A 13,656-nucleotide genomic window follows, 5' to 3' on the forward strand; every position below is an offset into this window, starting at 1 on the left:
TGAATGGTGCAGAGGAGGTTCCTTTGTTCTTCCTTGGCAGATCAGCAGCACTCAGCTGACCTGCCGTAAATTGCATTGTATTACTCGGAATACATTTCATGTTGCATTGCAGTGCAAATAAATCGTTGCATTGCCAATAAACCACGCTGCTTTGCAATAAATCATGTGGCAGTTGACTTTGCCGCATATGTAAATAATGTGGTTCACAGTTTCCCTGCTGCAGCTGGGTTCAGCTGGTTGATGCTCTCCTTCTGCTTGTCAGGACAGCGGCCTGACAAACAACAACAAGGACAAACAACATCGGGATAGACAATAAGGACAGATGAAGTGCATGACATATAGCTGGACATGCAGGCGTTATCCATAGGTTTGTGCCCAGTGCGCCTGGCCGGTAAGCACACAGAGTCAGAACCCACGTGAAGGTCTTTGCATTAAGCAATTCATTATATAATTCTGCAGAATCAGGTGCTTGGCGATTTTTTCAAAGCAAGCAACCCTCTGAATTGAAGCACCCCTATTTATACACGCATAATCACACTCATTAACATGTGAAACTCTCTCTCTGGGTACTTCTGAGCGCCGAGAAGAGAGCAGGAAAACCAGGACAGATGTGTGTGGCGTTCGCACATGCAGCTTCCCATCTTCCAGCAGCTTCCCATCCTCCAGCCGTTTCAAGCTCAGGTATTTCCTGACCTTGTTTTTAGCGGCTCTATCTGACTTCGTCCCGCACGAGCTTCCTGCTGCTCTTAGGCAGGATGTGGGAGGGTGCACATGTTGTTTTCTGAGCACCAGCAGCAGGGCTGGCCAAGGCGAGGGACTTTGGCCATGGATTCCTGGCAAGTCTCTAGGGCTAGATGCTTCCAGAACCAGGGCTGAGGATGGAGCGGGAGATTCGCAGCCCTCTGCTTGGAACCATCCACAATTTCCTTTCCCAGGAGCTGCCTGTTATCAGCCCTGAGAAGCCTTGCAGATGCTGGGGAGGAGCAATGCTCTCTGCCCCCACAGGAGGAGGTGGCCCTGCCCATCCTCTTGTTTCACTTTTGCCTTAGTGCAGAGCCTCCGCTGCTCCACAGCCCTGCAGCTCTCCTGCGGCATCATCATAGGGAGGATGGCAGCCCGGAAGAAGGCCCATGATAACTTGAACTGTCCTAACTTGCAGACCGACCTGGAAATCCTAATGGCAAACCTAGAAGTCTGCCGCGGTGTGGGCTTGGAGATCATCAACAACACCGAAACAGTGACGTTGGAGGACTTCAGGTGCGCATCCCCTGCTCCCCTGCTGCTTTCCGCCAGCCTCCCCTGGGGAATCTCCTTAAAATGCCTTGGGTGTCGGGAAAACAATGGGGGCAAGCTCAGTGCCTGGCGCCAGAGCTCTCTCCTGCAAGTTCCTCCAGCTCCTGCTGGACCCCTCCTCCGTATGCACCAGCTGCACTACTCAGATGCACGCGCTTTGAGAAAGCCTTTCCCTATCTACCTTTGGAGGACTCCCTTTCCTTATCCACCTTGCCCAGATGACCTGGGGCCATCAGGATGAGCTCTCATGCCTTCCAGATTGGGGGAACCAGCAGAAAGTGGTACACATTTACGCTGTGCTACCACTGCCTTTTGCCACTCTCTTTTCCTATTCCCTTCCCATTAAGGCTCAGTTTGTGCACTTTGAGGTCCACTGAAGCTTTCAGGGAGGGCAGGGGCGGTTATTAACAGCACGACCGAACGCCTTAACAATGTAAAGGTGGTAAGAAACAGAACGGGGATGCCATCAGGGGAATTTCTGCTGGGACAAGTGTCATTTGGAGTATTCTGGAGTGAAAAGGGAGAGGTATCCGTAATGCCACAGTGTGGGGCAGAAGAGCAAAGGCCAGAGGTTCACAGGACCACAGACTGCTTGAGGTTGGCAGGGGCCTCTGGAATTCCTTTGGTCACTAACCCAGGACCATGTTCAGAGGGATTTTGAGTATCTCCAAAGATACCCAAAACATATAAAAAAGTGGATATCTCCACCACGTCTCTGGGCAGCCTGTGTGAGTCCTCAGTCACCCTCACGGTAAAGATGTTTCCTGATGTTCAGAGGGAACCTCCTGTGTTTCATTTTGTGCCCATTACCTCTTCTTCTGTTCCTGGGCACCACTGAATAGATTCTGCTCTGTCTTCATTGCACGCTCCCTGCAGGTATTTACATACATTGGCAAGATCCCCTCGAGCCTTGTCTTCTCCTGGGTAAATTGTCCCAGCCCCCTCAGCCTCTCCTCCCTTGTCGGTTTTGTGGCCCTCCAGGGGACTCTCTCCAGCACGTCCACCTCCCTTTTTGTTCTGGCCCTTCTCTTCCTGCAGGAGTTACTGCTTCAGTGGCAAGATCCGGACCGTTCTCCCCTTCGATATCGGCCCACACTCCGTAGGAAGATGCATTTTTGCAAAGACTCCATACAGCCTGCGTGGGAGTGTGGGTGTCCTGGTCTGCAAGGCCAGCTCTTTCTCACTGGCCATCATGTTCTCCAACCCCTTCGACTACGTGCTTTACAACGTCGAGTTTGCTCTGGAGCTCTTCAAATCAGAGAACCACATGGGAAACCTCAGTGCAGTCTTCTCCCGTATGATGGAGAGCAGGCCTCACTGCAGCTCCACGCTCTTCCAGCGAGCCAAGCTACAGTCCGAGCATGAAACCCTGGAGGTCTCCCTGGGGAATATTCGTGTCAGAGCCAAGATGTCCAACAGTGGGAAAGCGATCCTGAAAGTCCAGGTAGATGATACAGATCCCCCACCCTATTCCAAAGACATGTGAGTGAAGACGCCTTTGCTGTCAAAAGCCTCCCTCGTCAGATTTTTCATCAAGGACAGAGGTAGAGATCTCACTGTGCTGCCTCTTTGGTGGTCACAGGTGGTGTCTGATGATAAATCTGGTGGGTGACGATAGCACCACCAGCAGCCTGCTCCCTCCTAGCTGGCCTACAGCTCCGGTGACTTTGCCAATAAGCTAACAGCAGCTTGTAAAGCACTAACTCACGCTTATGGGTGATAACTAATAAACAATGCTCTTACCCTTGTACGCTGCATATATCCTCCTCCATGCAGAGATGCTTAGCGTGTGGGTAAGGATGCCCACAGACAGCGTCGCAGCAAGATGCAGTGACACCCCCCTGCCACCACGTCCTCCCTCTGCTCTGCCCCGTGCTTTTTTTCCTAGCTCAGGCAGCCATCCCGGCTCTGTTTGGGATGTCTGGGGACAGCTCCGGTTCCGTGGCTCAGCCCGTGCCACGAGGAGCGACCCTTGTCAGCAGTGGGCATCCATCTGTGCCACCCCTGCAGCCCCTGGGCACCATTTCAACTTTGCCCCTTGCACGGTAGGAAAACGCCTGCCCAAAATCGCCTCTGGCACATCCCCTCCACCCGCTCCCCACCACGCTGCCCGTGGGTGGAGGCGCACGCTGATCTCCAGTGCCTCCTTCCCAGAAGTCAGGCAACGCAGGAGAAAGAGGAGGGTGAGAGGGGCTGGCTTTTGCAAAACGCTGCATCCAGGCCAACGTATAAATAAATACATGCTGGAAGAGGAAGCGTCGGGTGGAGCCTGCTGCGGTGGAGCCCAGGCAAGCAGAAAGCACGTCATGGTTTCCTGGAAGGGGGGCATTGTTTTTGTGCTTCAGCCGAGCTCCTCCTCTCTGCTTTCCCAGCACCCTGCTCCACCACCCCTTCCCCAGGCAGCAGCTGCTGGGACAAAAGGGAGTTTTCTGCTTCCCTTCCCTCGCCCTTTTTCCCCCTCCTTTAAATCTCACACGGCACTGGCTGTGACGTTAGAAAAACGACCACGAAGACGAAGTGAAACGAACAGCAAAAGCCCCACAAATTCCTCCTCGGAAAAAGCAAGCAAGCGAACAAAAAGCAACAACAACAACAAAAAAAAAGCAACCCTCCTTGTACTGGGCTTCCTTAGCACGGGGAGGCTGCGGGGGTGGCCTCTGCGAGAAGAGACCCATGCTGGGGACAAGGCAGTTCTAGACAGGTAGAGAAGGGACAGCAGCAGAAATGAGACAAAGTGAGAAAGAAAGAACCCTGCAGCCCCCAAGGTGAGTGCAGCAGGAGGCAGGAGGTGCTCCAGGCACGCAGCAGCAGTTCCCCTGCGGCCTGGGGAGAGGCCCCTGGTGGAGCAGGCTGTCCCCCTGCAGCCCACGGGTCCCACACGGAGCAGATCTCCACGCTGCAGCCCGTGGAGGAGCCCCCGCTGGAGCAGGTGGATGTGGCCTGGAGGAGGCTGCGGCCCGTGGAGAGCCCCCGGTGGAGCAGGGGTCTGGGGGGAGCTGTTTCCTGTTGAGGACCCGTGATGGAGCAGGTCTCGAAGAGCTGCTGCCTGTGGGAAGCCCACGCAGGACCAGGTTGGAAGGACGGCATCCCGGGGGAGGGACCCCCCCCACTGGAGCGGGGGCAGGGAGTGACTGTGGAGGAGCGGCGGAGACGAAGCGTTACGGACTGACCGCAGCCCCCGTTCCCCCATCCCTGGGCACTGCTTGGGGGGAGGAGGCAAAATGAGGCCGATGATGGGGGAATGTGTTTGTCGTTTGTTTTCAGTCCCCACCGCTCTCTACTGTCATTCGTCGGCAATAAATCAGAGGACTCTTACCTAAGCTGCATCTGTTTTGCCCATGTGAGTAACTGGTGGGGGATCTCCCCGTTCTTAGCTTAACCCATGAGTTTTTCAGTGCTTCAGAGAGGTTTTTCCCTTTGGCCAGGTGAAACCTGTTGCCACCTGCAAGGAGCAGAGTGAAAAGCCACCATGTGGCTTCTGGTAGCCCGTTGATGCCTAATGCCACCAGGGTGGCAGGACAGAAAGCCCCAGCCCAGCCTGAGCTTCCTGCGACGTGCAGCACAGCCCTACAAGTCGTCACAGCCCTACAAGTCGTCACAGCCCTACAAGTCATCACAGCCTCTGGATCTGCCGTGGCTCCATTTCTGTGAAGCCTGCGAGTGTGGCAGGACTCTCCAGAAGAGCATCACCTCTGCAGGAGGTGCTGCAGTGGAGTATCTCCGTCCTCGCTGGGTAGGACTGGTGGTACCATCCCTATCCTGCCTCCCACAGGTTGCCTGTGATCATCCCTGTCCTGCAACCCCCATGCCCACCACTCCCCAAGGTCCCAAGCCTGTGGAGCCCCTGTGCCTCACGTCGCCAGCACATTTCGTCATCAAACCCCAACGGCGTAAACAAAGGCAGGATAAGAGCAGTGTCCCATCCCCAACGGCCAGGAAAGGGACAGGTCCTGTCCCATGTCCTGCTTGAGGGCTTCTTCCCCGGGCTGGTGAGGACCCTGGCTGTCTCCTGGCGTTTTCTGGATGCTGAGGGTGCAGGTGAGGGGCTGCCCCAACGCTGTGGTCACCAGCACCCCACATGAGCTGTGCCCCCAGGTCACCCCAGCTTTGACCATCGGTATCCGGAGCAGCCAACGCCTACAGCAGGGAACCCATCCCCACCTCCCCTCCTCTTCCTCACCACGCTCCTTCCCCGCAGAGGCACAGAAGTGGAGACCTTCTGGGTCCAAGCACCTTGGGGTGCAGGAGCAGGGGCTCTCTGGAGCCCCTTTTTGTCGTTGGAGAGGGGAATTCACCAGTTTCAAATGTTTTGAGGTCACACGCACCCAGGTGCCCAGGAGAGAAGCCGGGATAATAAACTTAATAAACTTAATAAACTGTCTTATGTCAACCCACAGGCTTCATTTTCCCGTTTCTCTCCCCCATCCCGGAGAGGTAGGGGGGGAGGGTGAGCGAACGGCTGTGTGGTGCTGGGCTGCCGGCCGGGTTAAACCATGCCACCAGTTCACCCTTCACATTTTTCAGAGGGAGCACACTCTCCTTGGTCTTTCTTTTCTGAGCAACGTACCTACAGAAACCCTTCTTGCTATTTTTTGCACCCCTTGCCAAGCTCAGTTCTGCCTGTACCTTTCCTGATCCCATCCCTGCACATCCGGACAGCACACCTGGACTCTTCCCAGACCGGGCGTCCCTGCTCCCACTGCCCGTGCGTTTCCTTCTTGCACCTCACTTTGACCAGCAGGTCCTTGCTCAGCCATGCCTGTTTCCTGCCTTCCCTGCTTGATTTCTTCCGGATGGGAATGGAGAGCTCTCCATGTCCAGTAACGCTTCTCTGGTTGGTTTCTGTAATAACTTCTCATGTTAAATGGTAAAGAAGTTTGGCAGGACCTAAACCCCCTTGCGTTCCAGCTTGCCCTCAGGTACCAGAGGGGCTGGGGGCGGCTGGGCTTAGATTCTGAGCGACACCCAGTTCAGCACTGAGTCCAGTCGCATCCAATATACTGAATTATCATGAGCACAGATAGCGCGACACCCCTTCAGCCTAGTAGGGTAATGACTGCTGTCATTTATTGAAGCAACAGGAGTACAGATTCTTTTGGATTCCCGGTGATGAGAACACTGCCAAGCACGTGCAAAGACCAAGGATATGACCGATGCAACCAACTACGTATAAATTAACTTATGAAGCAACTCTACAGAGAAGTTAGGGTTCCTGGGGAAACACTCATTACACCCAAGGGTTTGAATCTCACTCAGCAGGCATCCCTGTTGGGGGGGAGGAGAGGTTCAACCTGTTGACTGATCCCAGAAGCCACTGATGTCCTTCCAACTTGACGGTATCTTCCCTAACATTTTTTTTTTCTCTCTTGAGCCACTCCTATACTATTTTCCTACTTTTAGGTGGAGCTTGAGTGACTCCAGTCAAACGTACCCTTGTTACGATTGGTATAAATTTTTTTCATGTTTAAAGGCATTGGCTTAGGGAAATTCAGAGCGCGTGCTCAGTGGTCGCACTCTGGAGGCGGGTAGCCTTTGGAGCGGAGGTGTGTTTCAGCATTATAATGAGATTATAACGAGCAAAGCTCACCGAGAGGACGTGACTTGGCTATCAGCCGATCAAATCTATCGTATCACCGGGTTCCCCGTCCCTGCAGCGATAGCGCAGAGCCTGGGCACGGCGTCTTCGCTCCACCCTCCGTGCTACGTAGGGTCAGCACACCCAGCTCCCCTGGCGCTACCAACATGTAAGGCTCCAGGTTATGCTGCCGAGGGGACCATCAGGAACAGACCCCTTGCATATCTGCTGGGTCTCACCCTGGGATTTTCCTCGGTGCTAAACCTTCTTTTAATACGCGGACAAAGCTTTAATTCCAGTAAGTCCCCTCCAGCCATTATTCCACGTGCCTGGAGCAGGAGATTATCCTCAGAGCACTCCGAGAGGCTCCTGCAGTGCTCGCGGGCTGCCGTGGGTAGAGGGATGCTTGGGGCTCAAGGGGTGGAGGAGGCCCCAGATGAGGGGCAGAAGAGGCGAAGGGGATGGGACTTCCCTCGGGCAAGCCCCACGGAGGACGGCAGCGACAAAGCCCTGCCCGCAGTCACCTTGGGGCGTGCTCGTGGCATCCCACTTGTGCTGGATGGCCAAGGGGCTGGGACCACCCTCAGGGTGGAGGCTTCTGCGGCTTTTACTGACCAGCTGCCTTGGACCACCCCCAAGTCCCTAACCCCCGGGATTCTTCCCCAAAAATCCCCTAAGAGGCCAAAGTTCGCTCTCCTGACGTCCAGGGTCACAACTCTACTTTCCGCCCTGGGCCTGGTTTTGTCCCTCTCCCGCTTCGAATCCAGTTTAAAACCCTGCGAACCAGCCCCGCTAACTACTGGGCAAAAACCCTTTCCCCCCCTCGTAGAAAAGTGCTCCCCGTCAGGCTCGGTGCCACGCAGACCTTCCCGTGGTCGAGAAACCCAAAAAACTACGTTGGTGGCACCAGCCATTGAATTGGACCTTCCACCCCAAACCCTTACGGGGGGGCGACTGCTGGTGCCTGTAGGGCAGTGGTGGAAGCACCTGGGAAAACCTCAGAGAAAAAAAACCCAACAAACACCCTCTCCCCCTTCCCCCCCCCCAAAAAAAACCTACAGGGAGGCTGCTGGCAGAGACACAAGGGGTGAGAGCACCTGGGGGAGGATGCACCCTGGGGTGCAGGCACAGGGGGGGACCACGCACCCCCACCCCGCATCCCAACGACGCGGGACGGACCGGGTGTCCCACGCCATAACCCGGGGGACACCAAAGGGACCGGCTGTCCCCCTCCCGGGCCCTGGGGAATACAGAAGGGACCCCCTGCGCCCCCATCTTCTGCACCCCAAAGGCGTGCGTCCCACGCTCCATGGAAGCGGGAGGAAAGCGATATTGGGGAGGGGAGGACAAGGGGATGATGGCACCAGGAAGCCCCCCAGTGACCGGGTGCCCACACGCCCTCCGTCACCCCGTGGAGGCCCCTGGTCCTACAGAGCACCCCGCGGAGGCACGGGGTGCCCTCCAGCACGCCTTAGAGGTGCGTCGCCCTACAGAGCAACCCAGGGGGGTCCTGGTCCCACAAAGCACACAACCCGCAGAGGTGCGCAGCGCCCTCCAACACCCCGTGGGGGGCTGTGGTCCTACAGAGCACCCTATAGAGGTGCACAGTCCCACAGAGCACCCTAGAGAGGTGCACAGTCCCACAGAGCACCCTAGAGAGGTGCACAGTCCCACAGAGCACCCATTTTCCCATGGAAGGGTGCAGTCCCCTCAACCCCTGAGCCAAGACCCTATGGCATCCCCGCCACGTCCCCGCTGGCCCCACCGAGCCCGGGTCCCAAGAGGGACCCGGTCCCTGCTAGAAGCCCCCCTGGGACAGTCCCCACTGATCCCAGAGGGCTCTGGAGCCTGGCAGGTGCACGAGGTGGAACATGGGGTGGGGGGGGCATGGACAAGGGGATATGGGGCATGGATAGGGGGATATGGGGCATGGATAGGGGGATACGGGGCAGGGACAAGGGGATACGGGGCAGGAGGGGGGCACAGGGCAGTGCCAGGGAGACGGCTTAGGCAGGAATCGTGGGGCAGGGGGGTAAATATGGGGGCAGCAAAACTAGGAGGTGAGGAGGAACGGGTTATGGGGTGGTGAGAAGCAGCACAGCCCCATGCCAGCCCCCCCCCCAGCCCCGGGAACCAGCAGCAAATAAAGGAAGTAGGAAAAAAAAAACAAACCGGCCCCTGGCTTTATTAGGGGCAGCTTCTTCGGGACACGGTATCAGAGGGGATGGGGGTGAGGGGGTGCTGTCCGTGAGAGGCACATCGGGGGCACCCCGGTGCTGGAGGGGAAGCACTTGGGGACCCCGGGGATGAAGGTGGACGGCGGCCCCCGGCCACCGCAGTGGGGGAGAAGCACACGGGGACGGGGCAGGGTCATGCCCTGGGGGTCCCCTTGCCGGAGGAGGGGGACATGGGGACACCAGGGACGGAGGATGGCCGCGTTCCAGCATCCCTGTCCCTGATGGGAAGCATGCAGGGGCCCCCAAAAGGGGGAGGCGGGAGGGGGGGGGTAAAGGGGCAGGGAGCTGGCCCTGCCCGGGGTGACACCAAGTCCCAGGGTCCCTGTCCCCTGGGTAGCCACGCGCATGCCCTCAGGGACAGAGCAAGGTCAGGCCCCAGGGTCCCCACCTCGTGCCCCCCCCCCACGGTAGGGGGGCCCTGGGGGGGGGGCGGACCCTACGGGGGCCGTGGCGTCTCAGTAAAACTCCTCGTCCTCCCCTTTCTCTGCCTGCTGCTGGTTCTGGATCTGCTGCTGCTTCTTGTACAGCTCGGCCACCTGCAGGACAGGGAGGGGAGGCGGTGACACCCCCCCCTTTTCTTGTGTCCCCCCCCACCGCGGGGACACCCAGGCTCCCTCCCCGTCCCCTCCCCGGCACCTGGGTGCTGCTGGTGGCCTCCTCCGGCTTCTTGTCCTCCCGCACACGCAGGAACCGGGGGAAGCGCAGCGAGATGCCCTTCTCCTCGTCCACCTTGGGGACACCCGCAGGGCTGAGACGCCACGGGGGCCGAACACGAGGACCCCCCCCCCCCCACCCCCACGTCCTCCTGCCCCGCTCACCAGCCCCACAGCTGCCCTATAGACGGGGGAGATGGAGAGGTCCCCGCACTTCACCTCCCAGACCTGCACCGCCGCCAGCCAGCGGTCGGGGGCCGCGCCGCTGTCCCAGCGGTAGTAGGGACGCGGCTGGGCCAGGACGTGCTCCTGGAGGGCGACACCAAGGGAGGGCATCAGGAGCCGGCCCCGGCGCTCGTCCCCCGCGGCGCCGCTTCTCCAGCGCTCCACACCTTGAGGAAGCCGTAGTGCTTCTCCAGGCTCTCCTCCGTGAAACCGGTGCCGATCTGCACGGGAGGACGAGGAAGGGTTCGGGAAGGTCCCCCCCTGCGACGTCCCCAAGCCCGCGGGTGGCCCCAGGGGGGCACCTTGCAGATGCTCTGGTACTCCTCGCTCTCCTCGTCGTAGCAGGCCAGCAGGAAGCCCCCGTAGATGCCTGCACGCTTGCCCTTGCCCAGGTAGGCGCCGATGACCACCAGGTCCAGCGTGTCCCCGAGCCCATCCAGGTAGTCCTTCTTCAGCTGGAGAGAGGGTGGGGGGGCTCAAAGACACGGGGGGGGGGACATTGGGACAAACCCAGAGGGGGTCCCGCCGCTCACCTTCAACCACTTGTGCGACCGCTTGGCGATCTCGTAGGTGGCGTCCGCCTCCAGGGTCTTCACCATGAGGCCCTCGCAGGAGGCTGGGGGGCACCCATCGTCACCCAGGGAAGGGGAGGGGGGGACACACACGCGACGCCAACCCCGCGCCCCCCGGGGGCCTCGCTCACCCTTGATGGCCTTGTCGAGGAAGTCCGAGACCTCCTCGGCGCTGCGGGTGTCGGCGGCGGTGGCGAAGACGAACTCGCCCTCCACCTCCTCAAAGGACTGCCGCAGAAGCTTGCGCCGCGCGGCCAGGGGCTGCCGCACCAGGGGCTGGGGGGGGGACACGCGGTGTCACCCCCCGGGGGGGGGACACGCAATGTCACCCCCCCGGGGGCCGCGCACTCACCTCCCCGTTGAGGTAGAGCAGGTCGAAGGCGTAGAGGCAGACCTGCACCTTGATGGCGGCGGCGTCCACGTCCTGCGGCGGGGGTGGGACGCACGTTGTGGGGGGGGGGGGGGAAGGGGAACGGGGGTGTCACGGCGCTAGCTGGACGCTGCCCCCCCCCCCCCCCCCACGTCCCTGCCCCCTGCTCTCACCTTCCTCTTCCTCGTCATCAGCACCTGGAAGGGCTGGATCTGCCTCGTGGCCCGATCCCACGCCACGGCCTCCGCGTCCAGGATGCAGGAGCGCACGCCGGGCTTCAGCACCTGGGGGACGGGAAGGCGGGGGGGGGGGGGGGCTGGTGCTCAGCGTTAAAACGAGCCCCCCCCGATTCCCCCAGGGCTCCCCCCCACCTGCCTTGGGGATGCGGTCCACGAGGTCGGGGTACTTGGCGGTGGTGTTCTCCTGGTTGCGGCTGTAGATGAAGACGGCCCCGTTCTCTAGGACGTGGATCTGAGGGGGGGGGGAACGCGAGGCATGGAGGTGATGAACGGGGTGGGGGGGGGGCAGCACCCCAGGGACCCCCCAGGAACCCGCAAGGCCTCACCTGGGCTCGCTCGCCGTCGTATTTATACTCGCAGGTGAACGCTGCCTCCTCGAAGCGCTTCAGCAGCTCCCCGACGCCGCGGGCAGGCTGGGCCAGCATGGGCTTCAGGGGGACACCTGGGGGAGGGGGGGAGGAACAAGATGAGGCCGCCCCCCCCCCCCCTAAAAAACCCCCTCCCAAGACCCTCGGACCCCCCCTCACCCCGTGGTACCTGGGGTGATGCCGCAGTGCTGGGGCAGCTGCTCCAGCCCGTGCTCCAGCAGCGCCGGGACGATGGCGGCGTAGTCGGGCAGCTCGCTGCGGGGACAGCCCCGGTGTCCCCCCCCATCCCCATGTCCCCCCCCATCCCCGTGTCCCTTACCCGTCCCCATGTCCCCTCCCTGTCCCCCTGTCCCTTACCCGTCCCCCCTCCCCGTCCCCGTGTCCCCCCCGTCCCCGTGTCCCTTACCCGTCCCCCTGTCCCCCTCCGTCCCCCTGTCCCTTACCCGTCCCCCTGCCCCCTCCCTGTCCCCACATCCCCTCCCTGTCCCCATGTCCCTTACCCATCCCCGTGTCCCCCCCCCATCCCCGTGTCCCCAAAAAAAGGGGGGCGCTGGGCAGCTGCTCCCCATCCCTGGGGGCTCAGGCCAAGCCCCAACAGGAGGAAGAGGAGGGAGGGAGGAAGAGCAGGACTGCGAGCACCGCGTCTCCTTGGTCCTAACGAGCCCGTGGTGGTGGCGTGGGGGGGTAATTAATGGTGCCAAATGAGGGGGGGGGGGGGTAAACGGCCTGGCACTGCTACCCACCAGACCCCCTCCCAGTAGGGGCCCCAGGACAAAAGGGGACAGCAAAGGGGACCCCGGCGGATGAAAGGGGACCGAAGTGACAAAAGGGGACCCCGGGGGACAAAACGGGGACCCCGGGGTGGGGGGGCTGGGGGGGGGACACCTCACCAGAAGGTCTGCTTGAGGATGCGGCTCTGCTCCTCCAGCCATGCCCTGCGAGCCTCGGGGGCCATGTCCTGCCCGGCGTCCAGCACGGCCGGCGGCCACCCTGCGGTTCGGGGCGGACGGGGAGGGGGGGGGGACACGCACAGCCACGGCGTCACCAACTGGGGGTGTCCGTCTGTCGTCTCCCCCCCCCAGAAGATGTCCCCAGGGGGTGCCCCCAAGGGCCTCACCTTGCCCCGGGGGGGTGAGCGCCACGGCGTGCGCCAGGGCGGTGAGCACCGACTGCTCGGCCAGCCCGATGCGCAGCTTCCCGCTGAGCGACCTGCGGGGGGGGGGCAACGCCGGGAGGTTCTGGGGGGCGGCCCCCACATGCTGTGACCCCCCCCCACCCCCCCACCCCGTAGCCCCCCCCTTCCCACCCTCACCGCACGAGGTAGCGCGCCTCCGAGTGCCGGCAGGCGACGAAGAGCCCCTTGATGATGGCGATCTTCTTGCTGGCCGACTGCGAAACCCAAAGCCCCGCTGGCACCCCGGTCCCGGGGGGCTTTGGGGGGCGCGCAACGGGGGTGACCCCCCCCCCCACACACTCACGGCGTTGCCCGACGTGGCGGCCATCTCCCGCAGCTTGCCCAGGACCCCCGCGGCGCTGAGGCGGGCGGGGGCCACCACGGTGCGCTGGGTGCAGCGGCTGCTCTCGGCCACCAGCCCCAGGTCCCCCTTGGCCTGCGCCTCGCCGCGGATCTGCGCCAGCTGCCGGCCTGCGGGGGGGGCATCGCCACCGTCACCCCCCCATCATCTAAAGAGATGATGGGGGGTCACGGGGGGGTCCGTACCGGTGGCCTGGGCGAGGGCGCGGGTGAGGAGGCTCTCGCCGACGCCCAGCTCCAGCCCCTCGGCGGCGGCCCCCGGGCGGTTGAGGCAGAGGCGCAGGCAGGGCAGGAGCTCCCCCGGGGACAGGGCCAGCACCGAGCGCAGGAAGTTGCTGAGGGTCTCGACGATCTTCAGCCTTGGGGGGGGGGGTCAGTGATAAGTTACGTGTCCCCCCCCCCGTACCCACCCCCCCCAATATAGGCCCGGCCCAGGGCGGGGGGTCTCACCGGGCCGAGGCCTCCTCGATGCGCTCGAAGGTGCGAGCCACCGCCAGGTAGGGGACGCTGAAAAAGGGGGGCGGGGGGGGGGTTGGGTTGTGACACCCCCGCCCCCCCCAATGCCCAAACAGCCCCTCCCACTCCCCCCA

General features: G+C 61.4%; 2 protein-coding genes across 3 annotated transcripts in view; one reads left to right on the top strand and one right to left on the bottom strand.

Annotated features, from left to right (window-relative positions):
- The first annotated feature begins 783 nt into the window (after nucleotides 1-783).
- LOC308184447 (deep-sea actinoporin Cjtox I-like) lies at nucleotides 784-8,750 on the top strand. Of its 2 annotated transcripts, XR_013942651.1 has the most exons (3): nucleotides 784-1,257; nucleotides 2,332-8,468; nucleotides 8,499-8,750. XR_013942651.1 is itself a non-coding variant. In XM_080571548.1 (2 exons), the coding sequence occupies exons 1-2, from the start codon at nucleotides 971-973 to the stop codon at nucleotides 2,777-2,779; spliced, it is 735 nt and encodes a 244-aa protein (XP_080427674.1). In that variant the 5' UTR covers nucleotides 811-970; the 3' UTR covers nucleotides 2,780-4,613. The 2 variants fall into 2 exon arrangements, 1 of the variants encoding a protein (XP_080427674.1); XM_080571548.1 differs by lacking the exon at nucleotides 8,499-8,750 and having other exon boundaries at nucleotides 811-1,257; nucleotides 2,332-4,613.
- A 278-nt stretch (nucleotides 8,751-9,028) lies between these two features.
- Nucleotides 9,029-13,656, bottom strand: part of LIG1 (DNA ligase 1) — a gene marked incomplete at its 5' end in the record, with an annotated part of 4,984 nt that continues 356 nt past the window's right edge. The window contains 18 exons of the mRNA XM_080571570.1: nucleotides 9,029-9,641; nucleotides 9,742-9,834; nucleotides 9,924-10,067; nucleotides 10,151-10,204; nucleotides 10,286-10,438; nucleotides 10,517-10,599; nucleotides 10,687-10,831; nucleotides 10,908-10,979; nucleotides 11,099-11,209; nucleotides 11,301-11,396; nucleotides 11,491-11,606; nucleotides 11,702-11,787; nucleotides 12,423-12,522; nucleotides 12,650-12,741; nucleotides 12,845-12,921; nucleotides 13,011-13,177; nucleotides 13,253-13,425; nucleotides 13,517-13,573. Coding sequence (XP_080427696.1) covers nucleotides 9,561-9,641; nucleotides 9,742-9,834; nucleotides 9,924-10,067; nucleotides 10,151-10,204; nucleotides 10,286-10,438; nucleotides 10,517-10,599; nucleotides 10,687-10,831; nucleotides 10,908-10,979; nucleotides 11,099-11,209; nucleotides 11,301-11,396; nucleotides 11,491-11,606; nucleotides 11,702-11,787; nucleotides 12,423-12,522; nucleotides 12,650-12,741; nucleotides 12,845-12,921; nucleotides 13,011-13,177; nucleotides 13,253-13,425; nucleotides 13,517-13,573 — 1,900 coding nt within the window. The 3' untranslated portion in view covers nucleotides 9,029-9,560. The remainder of the gene's footprint in view (nucleotides 9,642-9,741; nucleotides 9,835-9,923; nucleotides 10,068-10,150; nucleotides 10,205-10,285; nucleotides 10,439-10,516; nucleotides 10,600-10,686; nucleotides 10,832-10,907; nucleotides 10,980-11,098; nucleotides 11,210-11,300; nucleotides 11,397-11,490; nucleotides 11,607-11,701; nucleotides 11,788-12,422; nucleotides 12,523-12,649; nucleotides 12,742-12,844; nucleotides 12,922-13,010; nucleotides 13,178-13,252; nucleotides 13,426-13,516; nucleotides 13,574-13,656) is intronic.

Source organism: Anser brachyrhynchus (genome assembly GCF_964034855.1).
Source record: "Anser brachyrhynchus genome assembly, chromosome: 33".
Taxonomy (NCBI): domain Eukaryota; kingdom Metazoa; phylum Chordata; class Aves; order Anseriformes; family Anatidae; genus Anser; species Anser brachyrhynchus.